Genomic DNA, 19,244 nt, shown 5'->3' on the forward strand with positions numbered 1-19,244 from the left:
TTTTACTATGCTTTTCATCCCTTTTAGTGGAAAAAGATGGAAACCATCATACAAGAGAGACTCATTTCAATAATTTGTATAGCATGGTACATTACTGTGAAAATATAACAGAATGCAGGAGAATACAGCTTTTAGCTTACTTCGGAGAAAATGGATTTAACCCTGATTTTTGTAAGAAATACCCGGATGTTTCTTGTGATAATTGCTGTAAAACAAAGGTAAAATGAGTTATTGTTTAGTTTAGTTTTGTTTTTAATTCTTTAATAATTAAGGAAATTGCCAGCTCTTTTTTTTTTTTTTTTCCTCTTAAAGCTTAAAAAAGAAAACACAAGTTAGATCCCAGAATATGGGCCACAAAAGACAAGAGAAAGGGCTTGTCCTCCATATCATAATTAGGAATAGAAAAATTCTTTATATATATATATACACACACACACACACATATTATATTATATTTTTTAGTTGTAATTGGACACAATAACTTTATTTTATTTATTTATTTTTATGTGGTGCTAAGGATTGTACCCAGGGCCTCCCACATGCTAGGCAAGCACTCTACCACTGAGCCACAACCCCAGCCCTCTTAAAATATTTTATAGAATATCATTTTTTAGAATTAGAAGACTATTAAGAAAATATACTAGACATCCACCTGTTCAAAATATTGAGGTTACATATGTGCACTGATATTTACAGAATATTTTAGAAATATCATTAATTCATAAACATGCCAAATGATCTAACATGGGCAGGTAGAATATTTTAAATCAACTATAACCTATATTTAAAGATCTCAGTCAGTTGGAAGACACACACCTGTAATCCCAGCTACTTGGGAGGCTGAGGCAGGCAACTTAGTGAGACCCTGCCTCAAAATAAAATTTTAAAATGGACCTGGCTATAGCATAGTTGTAGAGCACTTGCCTAGCATGTGTGAGGTCCTGGTTTCAACCTCCAGTCCACAAAAAAATACAATTTAAAAAAAAAAAAAAAAACTTGAAAGAGTAGCATTAGTAGGTACTGTGTTTATACTCAAGTACTTTAAATTACTCCTTTTTTTTTTTTTTTAACCTACAAAGAATGGCACTGGCACAGTAGCATACACCTGTAATCCTAGAGATTTAGGAGGCTAAGACTGGAGAATCTCGAGTTCAAATCCAGTCTCAGCAATTTAATGAGACCCTATCTCAAAATAAAAAATAACTGGGGGCTGGAATTGTGGCTCAATGGTAGAGCGCTTGACTAGCATGCATGAGACACTGGGTTCCATCCCTGGTACCACATAAAAATAAAAACAAATAAACTAAAAGTATTATGTCCAGCTACAACTAAAAAAAATATATATATATATATATATATATTTTAAAAGGACTGAAGGTGTAACTCTGTGATAAAGCACCCCAGTTAATTCCCAGTACTAAAAACAATTATAATAAAAAAATATTATAATACTAATAATGGCAGTGGCTTCTGAGTTCAGTATGATCTGTCCTCAAATAACCTTGGGAGGTTGTTAAATTCAATCATTAGGTACGTATTGTACCTATCATGGCAATTTTATGTTTTAATATCTACAAGACTGGTTATAGAATATTTTCACATTTCATATCTTTTAAAATGTTTACAAAATGTTGGAGACTCCTAAATGCACACATTGTAAACCAGTTCATAGTCTGGAAGGGAGAGACATATGTGTTCATATAATTGTAATTGCTGCAATTGAGATTTGCAGCATTGACCAAAACAGGGGAGTTTACTCTCTCAGTGTAGAATCTGCAGATTCACAACTGTCTCTTCCCACTCTAACCTATAAACAGCACTAATCAGTTTACTCTATCAATAGATATTTGTTGAGGACCTGTTCTATAGCAGACACTTTTCTAAGAATTTAAGACACATTATTGAACAAAATAAATAAAAATACCTGCCCTTGTAGAGCTTGCATTCTAGTAGGGGAAGGCTGATAGCAAGTAATATACACAATAAGAATATGTTAAGGAAAAGAACTTTGGTGAAAAGTTCAGCAGAGTAAGAAGACAGGAACAATGGGTGGGGTCCAAAATGCAGTATTAGATAAGTTGGCCCATTTGAGCAAAAACTTGAAATGAAAGTTAGCTGAGCAGCTCTCTGAATATGAGCATATTGGCAGAAGCATTAGCCAGAGCCAAGGCCCTGAGGTGGAGAGTAGTCCTGGAGCACTAGAGGGACCGCAGGAAGCCCCATGTCTGAGCAGGGCTGAGAGTCTGTGACAGGAAGAGGTATAATGGAGGGCCAGAACAGGAAAATGAAGGCTAAAGGACTGGAGGAACTACAAGAATGGAGTTACCTTTAGCCAAAATTCAGAAGGCTATTTGGCAAGGAAGATCAAGAGTTCAGTTTTGGACATGAATGACATAGGTCTGTTTGATTCAGGAATTTTATTAAGTGGTTGGTGATACATGTAAAGTTGGGAGTGGTTGGCATTAATTAATAGATGATACTTAAAGCCACGAGACCAGCTAATATCTTCATGAGTATAAACTTAGGCAGAAGGGCCAGGCAAAATGACACACACCTGTAATCCCAGCTACTCGGTAAACTGAAGGAGGAGGATCACAAGTTTGAGGCCAATCTAGGTGACTTAGTGAGACCCTGTCTCAAAATAAAAAAGGGCTAGGAATGTAGCTCAGTGGTAGAGTGCCCCTGGGTTCAATCCTCAGCACTAAAAAAAAAAAAAAAAATAGGCAGAACATAAGAAAACCAAAGACTTACCATGGCTCCTGAGAGGTTGAGGAAAAGAGGAAGAACTATGAAAGGAAACCAAGAAAGAGCAGCAGTAAGAGGAAAACCAAGGAAACCAAGTACAGGAAGTGTTTCAAGAAGGAGGAAGTGCTAATCATGTCAAGTGCTGCTGCTAAGTCAAGTACAGGAAGGACTGAGAATTCAGCATAGGGTTTAGCATTGCAGAAATCTTAATGACCTTGACTTGACCGTTTTCAGTAAAATGAGGCAAAAATTGGAGACTGAATATAGACAACTCTCCAAGTGACCTCCTATCCCCTGTTCTGAGGATTGAACCCAGGTGTGCTCTACCACTGAGCTATATCCCCAGAACTTTAAAAAAAAAAAATTTTGAGACAGGATCTCTGAGTAGCTGGGATTACAGGTGTGCACCACCACGGCCAATAGCAAACTTTATATTAAGGGACAGAAAGTAAAATACTTCAGACTTTATGACTACCTGATTTCTGCTAGAACTATTCAACTCTGCCATTGTAACCCAAAAGCATCCGTAATAAATATATCAATTTTCCAGTCATGGTCTGTGACTGTGCCAGTTAAATTTTATTTTTAAAAACACATCCAGGGGTTGGGATGTGGCTCAGTGGCAGAGCACTTGTATATGTGAGGCACTGGGTTCGATCCTTAGCACCACATAAAAATAAACAAATAAAATAAATGCATGCTGTCCATCCACAACTACCAAAAAATTTTAAAAAAACAAAACACACACACACACACACACACACCTAGATGATATGCCATAGTTTGTGGGTTTCTATGGTTTAAAAAAATGGAGGTCTGGGCTGGAGTTGTGGCTCAGTGATAGAGTACTTTCCTAGCATGCGTGAGGCACTGAGTCCTATCCCCAGCACCACATTAAAAATAAAACAAATGAAATAAAGGTATTAAAAAGAGTATTAGGGGCTGGGGATGTGGCTCAGAAGTAGAGTGCTCACCTGTCAAGCGTGAGGCACTGGGTTCAATCCTCAGCACCACATAAAAATAAAGATACTGTGACCATGTATAACAAAAAAATATTTAAAAAAAAAAAAATGGAGCTCCAGGCATGGTGGTACACAGGAGGATGAGACAGGAGGATCGAAAATTCAAAGCCAGCCTCAGCAACATAGTGAAACCCTATCCAACTCAGAGAGAGCCTGTCTCTAAATAAAATACAAAATAGGCCTGGGGATGTGGCTCAGTGGTTGAGTGCCCCTGGGGTCAATACCCAGTACCAAAGGAAAAAAAGAAAAGAAAAAAAAAATTGAGGAATAATACACTAGGGATATATAATAATTACCTACAACATTAAAGGTCCAATTGAGATTTGTGGCCATATATGAAAATAAAGATATTCTACATAATTTATGTGTTTGTCCAGCTAAGTTCAGACACAGGTACAGGTGTGTTGGACCTAACGTGTTTTGCCAAGTAATGCCATGAACTGACCAAACAGCAGGTGGATGGCACATGAGGTAATGATAATAAGAACTGCTATGAAATTTAAGCTGAGTTTGGAGGACATCTGAGGTGAAGGATCATTGGCTAGGCAGCCCTAGTGGCTTGTTGGAGTCAGAATGCTAGATGGCATGAGTTAAAAGATAGGATAGATAGTCTGAGAATGAAGAGTTGCCATTATTGGTGTGACATGAGAGCAAGTGGCTGATGTAGTTGGAAGACAGAATCATTGGAGCAGAGGAAATCCAGATACCTACGGCCAGAAGTTGCATACTGAAGTCACCAAGAATTAAGGCAGGGATGATATTAGAGTGAGGGGTTTCTCTGGACTTTTCTGGATGGGACCTTAGAAAGACTACTGATTGTTGATGTAACACAAGAAACTTGTTCAACTTCAGGTTGTCAGAAAGTGGCAAGTGAACAAGGGTTAAAGGGAGTGAGAGGACTAGGGCCTAGCTCAATGGTACAGTGCTTGCCTAGAGCATGCATGAAGTCATGTATCCAAAGACACAGTAGTGTAGATTTTCAGAATTACAAGTGTGCTGAGTATTGCTAGTATAGAAAAACTAGGATAAGTGGAAGTGAAAGACCATCAGTAATGGGGACTCAAAAAGTGGGCAAGGTTGGGGCACGTGAGGGAAATGAGACAGTGAACTGATGGGAAATAATAGAGCACTGTTTCAGGAGGTATGAAGGATTTTATATATTTACATATTTTTTCTTACCCACAGAGTGCTGGCAGATAGTTGAAAGACAAGATATGTCTATGAAACAGTAATAAAGTAGATAAAATACTAATTGTACTAGAACTTTGGCAAGAAGAAACATTTGAAACTTCCTTAATTTTTAGTCTTAGTTTTGGTCTAGAAATGAGTTACGAATCTACCACAGTTAATATTAAACTGTAGTAATCTATCTGTCATTATATTAACTATAGTAGAAGGTAATCTTTTTATTCATAGGATTATAAAACAAGAGATGTGACTGATGATGTGAAAAATATTGTAAGTTTTGTTCAAGAATATAGTTCATCACAAGGAACAAGAAATATAAAACATGTAGGTCCTTCTGGAAGATTTACTATGAACATGCTGGTTGATATTTTCCTGGGTAAGTCATCTGTTTTATTTTTTTTAGTTAATTGAAATTAAACATCTAAAAAATTCAGATGGGCCTAGTGGTGCACATCTATAATCCCAGTGATTTGGAGACTGAGGCAGGAGGATTGAAAGTTTGAGGCGAGCCTCAGCAATTTAGTGATGCCTGTCAAAATTAAAAAGGCTGGGATGTATCTCAGTGGTAGAGTAGCTCTGGGTTCAATCCCCAGTACAGAAGAGAGAGAGAGGGAGAGAAGGAATGAAGAAGGAAATAAATAAGCAAAATAGTTCTCCCTGGGAGATAGAGATAATTTAGAAAATAGGCAGTAATTTAAGGAGAGAGAAGGGAAGATTCCAAATTAATATTACCACAAAGATTTAAATAGCAATTTAATATTATGGAAAAGAAAGAATAAGAAAGAGCTGTTAAACACTTAACAGAATTGACAAAGTAAATTTAAAAGAAAGGTTGGAAAATAAAGTCAAGAAAATCTTCTAAGATCCAAGCAAAATGATTGGAAAACTGAGGGCTGAGGTTGTAGCTCAGTGGTAGAGCACTTGCCATACTAGTGTGAAGCACTGAGTTTGATTCTCAGCACCTCATATAAATAAAGAAATAAATATCAGCAACTAATAAAAAATGTAAAAAAATTAAAAAGGAGAGGTAAATGGACCCGTGGCACACACCTTTAATCCCAGCAGCTCCATAGGCTGAGGCAGGAGGATATAGCAAGTTCAAAGCCAGCCTCAGCAACTTAGTGAAGCACTAAGGAACTTAGTGAGACCCTGTCCCAAAAAATAAAAAAGGCTGGGTATATGACTCAATGGTTAAGCACCCCTGGGTTCAGACCCTAGTACAAAGGAAGGAAGGTAGGTAAATGGGCCCTTCAGAGATTAGATGGGAAATAGGACATTTTTTGTGGCCATGTCTATTTAAGTATGGTGTACAGACTTCTCATCTTTGCTTATAAGATCAACCTTCTCTGGTTTTTCCCAGGGAGGGAATTGATAACAAGTGAGTTCTTTGGGGTTCTTTGGACAGATTCTTTTTAGCAGATAAAAGATTTCAGGAACTCAAATGCCTTCTGCTCAAAATAATTTTTATGCCACGGTGGCATATTCTAGACCTCGTCAAAGACAATCTTAAGCTTTCGAAAGAAAAAACAGGAACTAAAACCAGACTAACATCAGATTAATTATCAGCAATCATGGAAACTAAACAAAATGATCACACATCACAAGACATTAGATAGTGGCACGGACCTGTGAGTCCACTGAGAAGAAATCCCATCATAACGGCTATGCTATAGGGCCAGTAGCAATCTGTACAAATTGTAACAGAAGGTCAAGAATAACGAGTCTCCATCAGTATATAGAAAGAATAAAAAAACAATTTTTTTTTTTATTGTTTATAGTGATTAACACAAACATTACTTCTTGACCAACAAAAGAGAAGGGTTTGGAAACTCCAAGGGAGAGATTATATAAGAGCCAAGATCAGATATAAAACAAAAGAAATCATAACTTGATTTTGAATAATTGATAAAACTTATAAAAAATAATCCATTTGACATGGATGAAGTAAACATTTTCCTTTGGATTGCATAAGAGCCAGGACATTGTTCCAAATATGGAAGAAACTTGTCATAAAATAAGTAATTAGAATCCACATATAGACTTAACCATGGTTACAGACAGGCCAGCATGTAAATGCTAATCTCAATGTGTTAAAATAAAAGTAGGATAAAAGGAGTATGGAAGGGCTTCGTGTGCACATAACCTCTTATAGAGGGGAGGATGTTTGTGGGGAGTTCTTTCTAAAGGTACAGAAATAACCAATCAATAGATGTCCAGGTATGCATGCCTCTAAACCCAGTGACTTGGGAGGTCGAGGCCGGAGAATCACAAGATCAAAGCCAGCCTCAGCAATTTAGTGCCCCTGGGTTCAAGCCCTGGTACCAAATAAAAAAGATGAACCAATAAATAGGATATAACTAACAAATTTTGGGGAAGGAGAAAGTGAAGGGAATAACATAAATGGTCTTTCATAGTGGGGATTCAGTAGATAAATTTCAAATGGTGACCCTGGCTGAAAATAAAAACATTTTAAGTGATAGCTGCCAAGCACAATGTCATATGCCTGTAATTCCAGTTCCTGGGAGGCTGAGGCAGGAAGATTGCAAGTTTGAGGTCAGCCTCTACCACTTAGCAAGTCCCTGTCTCAAAATAAAAAGAACTAGTGGTGTAGTTCAGTAGCAGAGCACTTTCCTAGAATGTGCAAGGCCCTGGGTTCCATTCCTGGCACCAAAAATAAAAAGTACATGCAACCACAGAAATTTTAGAATTTCACTCAGATATTCTTATACAGAAATGAGTGTTGATTTGTACCACAGACTTTCCTGTGAAATAGATGATCTATTGGTCAAACATGTTCATGAATGACTTTTTAAGCTTCTTATAAGCGTGTTGGTATACCTATATTTACTCATCTAACTTCTTCTGCCTTTAGGAAGTAAGAGTGCAAAAATTCAGTCAGGTATATTTGGAAAGGGATCTGCTTATTCACGTCACAACGCTGAAAGACTTTTTAAAAAGCTAATACTTGAGAAGATTTTGGATGAAGACTTATATATCAATGCCAATGACCAACCAATTGCCTATATAATGCTGGGAACAAAAGCCCAGAGTGTACTAAATGGGCATTTAAAGGTAAGCCATTTTAAATGTTTGTTTTATTTTATTATCTCACAGTGAGTGGACCAAAGTATACTACTGCAAACTGCAGTGTCTCTCCCAAGGCTTACCAATACCACATTTCTAGATGCTGTCCTATAGGAACATATTCTGAACTTCTTAATTGGAAAGAGCTTAAAATTGAATTCAAGTTATTTGACATCTGTCAAAATGAATTTAATGGGTTTTGGGGTCATTAAATCTTCCTATAATCATTTAATAAGCATTTTTTAAGAAACTATGCTATACCAGATCCTGGAGACAGAAAAATGGAGAATGCATAGCCCCTCTTCCAAAGGGGCTTATTGTCTACTTAGAAGAACAATAATACAAAATAAATAAATAAATAAATGCAGTTAATCATTGAATAAAGCCCCTATTTGGGAACAAGTGTTCATTTATCTACTCCTATGATTTCTTTCTCACAAAGGTAGATTTTATGGAAATGGAAAATTTCAGCAATTTGAAAAAACAAAAAGCTTTAGTGGCAAAAGTATCTGAGAGGGAAGAGATGGTTAAGAAATGTCTTGGAGAACTTACAGAAGTCTGCAAATCTCTGGGGAAAGTTTTTGGTGTCCATTACTTCAATATTTTTAATACTGCTACTCTCAAGAAGCTTGCAGGTAGGTGCATGTGTACCTTTCATTACATGGCACAGATTAATAAGGTAAAATTCACCTTACTAAGGAACTTCTTGAGTGATAAATATGTCCAGTCTATTTAATTATTTTATTTAATCTCTGTTTTGAAAGCTCTTTAACCATTTAAACTAATTCTTGAGATAAAATCATAATTCTTGAAGACATAAGCAGTTCCACCAGGTGTAGTGGTGCATATCTGTGATCCTAGGGACCCATGAGGCTGAGGCAGGAGGATAATAAGTTTGGGGACAGCCTCAGCAACTTAGCAAAACCTTGTCTCAAAAAATATAAAAAGGACTGAGGATGTAGCTTAGTGGTTTTTTTAAAAAACCCTGGATTTACACACACACACACACAAAATAGAGTTTTAAGGACTAGGGGATAGCTTAGTGGTCAGATTCTACCCACGGCACTGCCAAAAAAAATGTGTGTGTGTGTGTGTTTTGATATAAATATCATATTGTGTGTGGTATGATTTTAAATTTATATTTTGCTCTAATGCTAGATGTTAAAAGATGAGGTTAATTGTATTATGTAAAGTCAGGTGTCGATTATTTGTGCTGATTATTTACCTGCCTTATAATGTTTAGCTTCATTTCCATGTGCAAAAGTCAGTGTTGTGAAGAGCTAAGTTTTTTATAAAAAGAAATCATGCTTTATGTTTCTTTGAATCTGGATCTAGCATACTGATGTGTCTTTAGTTAAGAAGTACTTACTGATTGTTTCCATGGATTGAAATAGATCAACCTAGAATTTCAGTAGTAAAGTCTCTGAAAAATAAGTTGTTCATATAATTGACTGGTGCACATTTCTTCCTGCATTGAGTTTCTTAATCATCACCTCTCTCTTCCATTCTTACCCCTACTGCCAAATCACTCTTTCAGTCAGGTGTCCAGGTCCTAATGTTTCTCATTCTGGTTTGTTTTGTTGTGTGCTATGGTACTGGGGGTTGTACCCAGGGTCTTGTCCATACTAAACACCTGCTCAACCACTGAGCTACACCCCAGCCCACCAGAAGGTATCAACAAAAGGTTGCACATCTCCTGGAAACAAAAATGTCATACTACTTCGTCTACTCTAGGCATTTTTTTTTCTTTTTCTTTTTCTTTTTTTTTTATCATTTATTTTTAGTTGTAGGTGAACACAGTACCTTTATTTTATTTTCATGTGGTGATGAGTGCCTCACACATGCTAGGCAAGCACTCTTCGTCTGAGCCACAACCCCAACCCTTAGGCATCTTCTTTTTTTAGGCCACATAAAAAAATTGAAAGAAACTGAAATTGTGGTCATTTCCTCAAAGACTCAGTAAATTAATGCCAAATTTATTCCCCATTACTGTGTCTCCAGCTTTTCTGCATTCATAGTTTTTTTTTTAATAGTTGCTTTTTTAATGCTAATCACAGTACAATCTTTTTGAAGATGTTATGTAGCAAAGTTATATATGTAAGATACCAATAATAGAGTGACTTTGTTAACCTGCCAACAGTATTAATAGCTGGGACCAAGTTACCTGGACCAGCAACAACCAAAGGATAGCCGCCAATGGCCATCAGCAATTGTAGGATGCATCTTGACTTCCGGAATGCTACTATGTGAAAAAATATATGACTTAGAATCAATGAAGAACAGCATTTTTTCCCAAGATTATTAGTGTAGTTTCTCAACTGGTCTCCTTATGTCCAGATGTGAGCACTATGTACATCTTAATCTTTCCAAAAACCACTAAAACCTCAACAGCTTTACAGATAAAATATAAATTCTATCAAGGGTCTACATTTTACTTGCCTTTCCCACTTCATCTTCCACTAGCCCCCTTCATAAACCTTCTGTTCTGTCCCACAGTCTATCGCTTTTCCTCTAAACATAGGAATGATGTGAAAATCACAGATTGGAAAGGATCTGAAATCCATCCTTTGGTCAAGTCAGATAAATAGGAATTATTACTCCCTTACTCCCCATAGCCACACAACAATAGACGCTATAGACTCAGCCTCCAAAACTTAACCAAGTCTCTCCTCTCTGACTCCACTCCTACATTCTAGATTGTTCTATCATTACTTGTTCGTGCACTGGCTCCCACCAGGCTCCTAGTTTCCATCTTTCCCTCACAGTCTATTTTCCATACAGCAGCCAGAGTGACCTTTAAAATGACAGACTTGTCCAGTTGCAAGATGGATGTGCTGTCTCTCTGTAGAGGATTTTGAACTGCCTGCTCATTGCTCCATCCCACATGGGAAAGACTGGATGAAGAACAAATTTGGGCTGGGGGCAGTAGCATTTGGTTAGGTCTCTTGGGCAGGGTGTACAAGTCTGGAGTGACAGAAAGAAGTCAGAGCTGGAAATAGAAATGTGGGTGTTCTCAGCAAATACAGGGGACATCAGTCTTGCAGCTGGGCAAATCTTGGCAGTGGGAACAGTGGCAAGAGCAGAGTCTGTTTAAAGTCTGAGTACATTGCCCAGATCCTACCCTCCAGCTTCCCCCAAGCCCATGGCCCTCTCCCACTCACTGCCCTGGTTTATGTGTCCTCCCTGCTGGAATTGGATGATGGCTTCTGCCCTTTGGGCCTGTCTGCTGCCTCTGTGGTACTAACTTTGCCTAAAGCGGCCTGTGTGGGCTGGGGATATCACTCAGTTGGTAGAGTGCTTGCCTAGCATGCATAGGCCCTGAGTTCAATATCCAGCACCACAACAAGAAAACAGAAAATCGGCCCATGTGCCCAGTGCTCTGCAATTAGCTGGCATTTAGCAGACATGAACTGAAAGAGTGAATGAGCATGAATTCAGTGGATTTTCTATGGGTGGTAATTTAAATTCCTAATTTTGTACCCATGCACAGAATCTTTATCTTCTGATCCTGAGGTTTTACTTCAAATTGATGGTGTTACTGAAGACAAGCTGGAAAAATATGGTGCAGAAGTGATTCCAATATTACAGAAATACTCTGAGTGGACATTGCCAGGTTCGGTATTCAGCAAATGTGTGTTTTATAAAAGCCTGTTTTAATGTTAAGCGATACATCTCTCTGGATTAGAATTATGTGGTTTCTGAGTTGTGTTAATGATTCTTACACCTTGTTACACTGAAGTTCAAGTCCTCAGAACAGCCCCAGTGGTATAGAGGCACTTCTGAGAGGACGCTAGTGTTTAGCCAGTTATTAAACTTGCTAATAGGGCCCAAAAGGGAACGTTAGGCCCAGTCATTGCTGGTTCTGGTAAAGTGAGTACCAAGAAATAGCAGCCCTGGGTGCCCATCTCATATCTGTCACTATCTTACTCTGTGATCCTTGGCAAACCACCAGCAACCTCTTTGTGCTTCAGTGTCCTTATTTGAGGAAGGAACATGTTATCTAACAAGTATATCTAGAGATAAAATGTAGAGGTTCAAATGTTTTGGAAAAAATGAACAAATCTTCAGAATGCTACTGTTAGTCATTGAAAGAACATGCCCTAGTGAGGGCATCATTAACAGATGCTCCCAAAAGTCGCTTTAGGCATGTCCTGTAGGGCCTCATCACTGGCTGTGGAATGTACTGACTAAAAAAAAAACAGAGAACAAGGAAATATTTTGTTGCAGGAAATAGTAAAAGGGCAGATATCTGCCCTCCGCTAACATATTGCCATTCAATAAGACCTCACAGACCAGTCAAGTTCAACATTTTCCTTTTTCTGTAATAAGCAAAGGAAAATCTTCTCCAGGCTAATGAAATGGTGAGCAGAAAGAGAAATAAATGAACATGTACTTTAAGCTTTCACTTCACAATGTTTTTTATCCATTAACAAAGTACTAAAAAGTAGGTTCCTCATAAATTCCTTTATATGATAATTATTTCATTAAAAGCCACACTCTGGGGCCAGGGATGTAGCTCATTGGTACAGCACCGGCCTAACATGTGTGAGGCCCTGGATTCCATCCCCACAAAAAAATAAAATAAAAGCCATGCTCTAATTATATTTGATGATCCTTGGTAGGAGCTTCACATTTGTTTCATGTCATAACTAGTTTGGAAGGGGCTTTTGTGCATACAGACAGGGCTGCTTCAGGGAAACATCCCAACAGCATGGTGACTATTACTCCCTCTTCTTAAGCACTTTGTGACAAGAGCTTCACCTGTCTTATACCATCTCATCCTTACAACCCCCATTTTACAGATGAGGAGAGTGAAACTTTTCATTTTTCCAGAGTCACACAACTAGTATGACAGTGCTCTTTCCCTGCACTGTATCTGTTTCCCATATGAACCAGGGTTGGAATCCCAAGCCCTCCATGCTACCCATCGACCAGGCAGCAGGGTGGCCTGGAGGGCACACCAGAGCAGCTTCCTTTAAGGATGCCTTGCACTCAAATATAGATACCTATAGAAACTACCATAGGTATTCTTTGCAAATGTGTGCTTTCATACAGACCCTTTTCCTGCAGAAGATGTGAAATATTCACAACAATTATGCAAAGAAGTAGCTTTTGTCTATGAAGAAATATGGTTTAGAATTTTCTGATACCCATTTATTAAGAAACTATTGTTCAAAGCCAAGGCAAAATATAATTTATGTTTCCCTTTTGTTGGGCTTATTTTTTCAGCATGTTTAAAATCATAGATAAAATTGTTTAACATTTATAGCAGGATTAACTGCCCAGTTCATCACAGGAGTGCAGGCTGCAAAAGGTAGAATATGAGCTAAACCTGATTGAATTGTTGAATCAATATGGCAGGAAGGTACCAGGAAAGCAGCTGGGGATTGACTGAACTGTGTATCTGTGTGTCTGAACTGTGAAGCTGTGTATCTTCATACAGACAGTAGAACACATGGGCCAGCTCCATATCACCTGTAAATGTCTGCATTTCCCGTTTGTAGCCAAGGACAGTTCTCCAGGGGTAAGCCTTCCAGGCAACAGAGGCCCCAGAAAGAATGATCCCGAGGAACTCAATGAGGAAGAACCTGTGTCTTCTCACTACTTTACAAATAAAACCAGAAATGAAAGAAAGAGGAAGAAGATGCCAATCTCCCAAAAGTCTAAGAGGAGAAAAAGTAGTTACGGTGGTTTCAAGCCAAAGGGGTATGTTCTTTGATGTCTTTTACAGCATAGAGTATAAGGGAGAAAAGGACAAGTATATATAAATGCTTTGAAGCATTTATTAAAATTAGCCATTGTTAAATGTTGCCTTTTCAGCTAATGAACTGAGGGTTAAGGTCTGATCCAAAACAAAAACATAATTCCAGACTTTTTAAACCATCTACTCCTAAATTGATTATGACTAATGTTTTCTAATTTATTTATTTATTTTTAAATAAATGACAGTGGAATGCATTACAATTCTTATTACACATATACAGCACAATTTTTCATATCTCTGTTTGTATATAAAATATGTCGACACCCAATGCGTGTCTTCATACATGTACTTTGGATAATGATGTCCATCACATTCCACCATCCTTGCTAATCCCCTGTACCCTCCCTTTCCCTCCCATCCAGCTCCTCCAATTTGTTTGTTTTGTTTGATTGAACCCAGGGACACTCTACCAGTGAGCCACATCCTTAGCCTTTTTTTTTTTTTTTTTTTTTAAATATTTTTTAGTGGTAGATGAACACACAATATTTTTATTTATTTTCATGTGGTACTGAGGATGGAACCCAGGGCCTCACACATGGGCGGCAGGTGCCCTACCACTGAGCCACAACCCCAGCCCCCTAGCCCTTTTTATTTTTTGAGACAGGGGCTTACTAAGTTGCCCAGACTGGCCTCCTGCCTCAGCCTCCCAAGCAGCTGGGGTTACAAGTCTGTACCACTGTGCCCAACAAAATTTCTCCAATTTTGACCTTGCCTTAGAAACCTTTTTTGTTTTTGGATAATTGCGCTTCTTAAGAGATTTTTCCACCAAAAGTACCATAAATCTTGTTCTGGTTAAATAAATAGAAAAGGGTTTTGTGCCCTTCTGGCTTTTATGTTTCTGCCAGTACTTGTTACACTGCTTTTCATGGCAGCAGAACTCTGTGAACCTCCACCTGGAGATATGCAGGTGCTCCCTACTATTCATTAACTGCCATTCAATGAGCCACTGCAAGAGTTACAGAGAAGAGACCACAGTGGGGAAACCAAAAGGTCAAGCAAGCCAGGCGTCTGCGGGGGGGCCACATAAATGACTTCTATCTTCCTTTCCCACGTTGCTCTGCTGGGATGTGTCTTCTCTGGGGGCTGTCTGTATACCAAGCAAAGAACAAAAGCTAGTATGGTCATATCTTGACAGCGTGCTTATAATGCATAGTTTTTAGTAGCATTTTTCCTGACTTCTGCCAGGGCACCTCCACCTTCTGCCTTGTAGGTAAGGTCTGGCAGGATGAACATTCCCAATCAGTCTGGCTGATTGTGACTCCAAAATGACTGTATATTGTAACAGAATTGCTTGCCGAGAGAGAGGGCAACCAGTCTGCAGTCAACTTTTGCAATCTGTTGTGTTTGCTTTTGTGGTTTTTCTACCTCTTTTCCTTCTGGATAATAAAAAACAAAAGTGGAATGGGGGAAGAGAAAGGAAGGCAAACGTTACCAAATTGTCATTTCTTGTTAAGTTCATAAACAAACATCTTGTATGTGCTAATCCTTCTGCCAGAGTACAGAAATTGAAGGAATTAGTAAATGTTAGTTTAATTTTGTGGTTTTTAATGCGCAAATGACCGGCAGATATCCTTTACTGAGGACATTTTCTTATTTCCTTCATTTATTCCTCTGCCTTGGGAAATACTCATTTCCTCACTCACACAGAACAGAAGACCTTAAAAGGCCTCTGGTCCAACCCCAGCGGGTTTATGGTAGGGAAGCTGTGGCCTGGCTGACGTGGGGAGGGTTTGCCTGAGGCAGGCCCAGCCAGGTCTCAGTTTCAGAAGTAGGACCAGGCCAGCCTAGAGGACTTTCATTTCTGCACTTAGTCTATGGACATTCCTCAAAAACATGCATGATCTCGTCTCTCAATTTTACTTATTTTTTACTTATTTTACTTATTACAAAGCAAAACCCTGTTATATTATTCACCACTGCTGACTCCCTTAATTAATTTTCACAATGTTTGTTTCTTAGAGTGAAGCATTTTACTCTGTCACCTCAAACCTAACTTAATAAGTAGTCAAACTCATACTTGTCCAAAAGCCAGTTCCAGTTTCCATGCTAGGTTCTAATTAGCCTGTGTGTTTAAGATGGGATTCTTTGTAATCCGCACTGGCTGACACCAGTGCGTTTTGTAACTCTCTTCCCCCTTGCTATCGCCTCTTTGTATCTGCACTCCACTCTCCTGGTTTCTACTGGCTTCTCTGAGAGGTGGTTTCCCAGCTCCCAGTCTGCTCACCTGGTTGAGAGTCCCTCCCTGCACAGAGAGAGAATAAACTTGGCTCCTTGCCAGAGACCTTAGCTCTCCACCCTGCCCTCCAAGTCTTACATCTCCAGGATAACACACAATGAGCCAGTTGTGTTCCTGGATGTCTGAGTGGGAGGAAAATGGATGGCCCCAGTGAAATGGAGGCTGCTGTTGGCAGATTCATTCTGTAAATCAACATAAACAGCAGGTTTTCGCTCCAGGCTTAATTTCTCAGCAGGAAATCAGCATAGGAAAACTTCAGGCTGCTCTCTGCTGCCTTAGCAGATCTTTGCCAGATCTGCAGTAAAATTGCCCTAGAGCAAGAGTTAAAATGTTGAAAAACCATTTTTCGTCCAGCCCCACGAGAATGTCATCCCTTAGAGGCTGTGGCCCTGATTCTTGGCCCCCAAATCAGAGCTGGGAGGCTACCGCCTGCCCTGGTGCCACGGAAGTAGTGGTGGGCCTTGGCACTTGGGTGGGTTGCCGAGCAGCAGGAAGGGCTTCTCTAGGTAATGCTGCTTGTGTTGCACTGTTAATATGCAGGCCTCACCTCATAGTTGTTTGGTTTGGATTTTATTTGGGGGAAAGAAAGTTGTTATCAGCAAGAGAAGCAATGTGGTGGAAGGACTTTGTAATAAGCTGTTTCAGGGGCTTCTTCCCTGGTTTTAAGGGGCAGTGGAGTAGGAGGAGAGACTGGCAGATCTTTAAGTGTAAGCAAGGTGGCTTCTGGTTTATGTGGTCCTGGCAGACACCACTGGGTGAGGCGATGCTTGCCCCTCCCCAGGGAACCACATCTTCAGCCTTCCTCTGGGCTAAGTCTGGTGAGAAGAGGCTTATCCCTGCTTCTCCTGGCCAACCAAGGGGCTGTGGTAGCAGGACCATGAACAGGAGCCCAGCTCTGCTTCATCTCCACTTGCCCACAAAGCTGCCTTGGTCAAGACTGAACAAGTATGATAATTCCAGGATATCTCTTGGTCAGGGATTTTAAAAGTATTTTTGTGTGCAAGGCATGGTGGCCCACACCTATAATCCCAGCTGCTGTTGTGGAGGCTGAAGCAGGAGGATCAGAGATTCAAAGCTAGCCTGGTAACGTATTGAGACCCTGTCTCAAAAAATAAAAAGCACGGGCTGGGGTTGTAGCTCTGTGGTAGAGCACTTGCCTCGAATGTGTGAGGCACTGGGTTCAATTCTCAGCACCACATATAAATAAGTGATTAAAATAAAGGCCCATCAACAACTAAAAAATATATATTTTTTTAACATTTATTCTTTAGTTGTAACTGGACACAGTATCTTTATTTTATTTACTTATTTTTACGTAGTGCTGGAGATCGAACCCAGGGCCTTGCAGGTGCTAGGTGAGCGTTCAACCACTGAGCCACAATCCCAGCCCCTAAAAAATTATTTTTTAAAAAAATAAATAAAAAGGGCTAGGGGATGTGGCTCAGTGATAGACCACCCCTGGGATCGGGTACCACCACCAAAAAAAAAAAAAAAAGATTTCTTTTATTTGATCAGAATAGATCTGGGTGTATGGATCTCACCTCTGTTCTCTGCAGAGGGGCTCTGATTGTAGGCAGAAGAAGGAGTAGGCAGAGAGAGGGTCTGAGGCCTGGTCACAAATCACAGAATTAAAAAAGAATCCTTGACATTTAGAAGGACAAATTTAGGATAAATTTATATGATGGGCAGTGGTCCTTTCTTTCTTCAAGAAATTGAGGATGTGTTTTTACTCCTAGCTACGGTAGTAGTAAAAACACATCCTCAATTTTCTGTATATTTAATAAAGGAAATTTACCTTACCCAGGGTTACAGAGACATGAAGCCAAGGAAAATCATGGATCATGGCCCCAAGCAGGTTAAGAAAAAGACTGTTCATTTTTGTTTTTGTTTACCATTTTAATTTTCTTTTTTTTTCTTCTTCTTTTTTTTTTTTTTTTTCCTTTGTCACATTTTTAGGGGGACTACCACATGCAGAAAGATATCTTCTAAAAGTAAATCTGCCAACATAATGGGATCCAGTTCAGCCTTGCATGGTTCTCAGGCAACATCAGGGGCCAGAAGAAAATTGGGAATTATGGCGCCACCAAAGCCTATAAATAGACCATTTCTTAGGCCTTCATTTGCATTCTCATAACAACCAAGTCTTGATGTACATAGATCTTGTTTGTCAGCATCTGACCATCTGTGAATATAGAGCTGTTAGTCTTATTATGCCATTTTGAAATTTTTACTTATATATTAATATTTAAATAAATGCTTAGGGGAGATCATTCTTATTTTTTGAATAATTTTTTTTTTTTTTTTTAATTGGAGAGTGAACTCAGGGGTGCTTAACCACTGAGCCACATCCCCGGCCCTATTTTGTATTTTATTTAGAGACAGGATCTCACCGAGTTGCTTAGCACCTCGCCATTGCTAAGGCTGGCTTTGAACTTATGATTCTGTCTCAGCCTCCCAAGCCACTGGGATTACAGGCATGCTCCACTGAACCTGGCTTAAATAAATAATTTCTTTTGAATAGCATGTTTTTCTGCCACTGGAAGTGTTGTGGCCATTTTTTCTCAGAATGTCTAAGCAGCAGCTGAATCATCTCTCAGATAAATCCTAAGTATAACATGAAACACAGAAGTCAAAGGAAGAGACACCCATGGGACATTGTGAAATCATACAACAAAATTAAAAGACAAATGACAGAGAAAATACATTACAAAGGATTAATGTTCACAATATACAAAGAGTATCTATAAATCATTGAGAAAAGCTTAATACAGAAGACAACTAACAAAGAATGTGAATGGCCTGGTTCCAGAAGAAGAAATACTAATGTCCCACAAATATGTGAAAAATCCTACATTTTTCTAATTAAAAATATGAATTTAAACCATGAGATGCCATTCTTTTGCCTGTCAATTTTTCAACACTGGAGCTAGGTTCAGTAATGCACGCCTGTAATCTTAGCTATTGAGAGGCTGAGGCAGAAGGATTAAAAGTTCAAGGCCAGCCTGGGCAATTTATTTTATTTATTTATATGCAGTGCCAAGAATCTAACCCAGTGCCTCACACTTGCTAGGCAAGTGCGCTACCAATGAGCCACAACCCCAGCCCTAAGCCTGGGCAATTTAGTGAGATCTTGTCTCAAAAATAAAAAGGGTTGTAGGTATAGTTCAGTAGTAAAGTGTTTGCCTAGCATGCATGAGGCCTTGAG

At 39.0% G+C, this 19,244-nt stretch overlaps 1 protein-coding gene across 1 annotated transcript in view; it reads left to right on the forward strand.

The window, feature by feature from the left end:
- Blm (BLM RecQ like helicase) overlaps positions 1 to 18,923 on the forward strand; it is a 92,793-nt gene extending 73,870 nt beyond the window's left edge. The window contains exons 16-22 of the mRNA XM_015493039.2: positions 28 to 218; positions 5,184 to 5,331; positions 7,828 to 8,027; positions 8,482 to 8,674; positions 11,530 to 11,652; positions 13,544 to 13,745; positions 17,996 to 18,923. Of these exons, the coding sequence (XP_015348525.1) occupies positions 28 to 218; positions 5,184 to 5,331; positions 7,828 to 8,027; positions 8,482 to 8,674; positions 11,530 to 11,652; positions 13,544 to 13,745; positions 17,996 to 18,173 (1,235 nt within the window). The 3' untranslated portion in view covers positions 18,174 to 18,923. The remainder of the gene's footprint in view (positions 1 to 27; positions 219 to 5,183; positions 5,332 to 7,827; positions 8,028 to 8,481; positions 8,675 to 11,529; positions 11,653 to 13,543; positions 13,746 to 17,995) is intronic.
- The last annotated feature ends 321 nt before the right edge of the window (positions 18,924 to 19,244 follow it).

The sequence above is a fragment of the Marmota marmota genome, unplaced genomic scaffold, assembly GCF_001458135.2.
Source record: "Marmota marmota marmota unplaced genomic scaffold, marMar, whole genome shotgun sequence".
Taxonomy (NCBI): domain Eukaryota; kingdom Metazoa; phylum Chordata; class Mammalia; order Rodentia; family Sciuridae; genus Marmota; species Marmota marmota.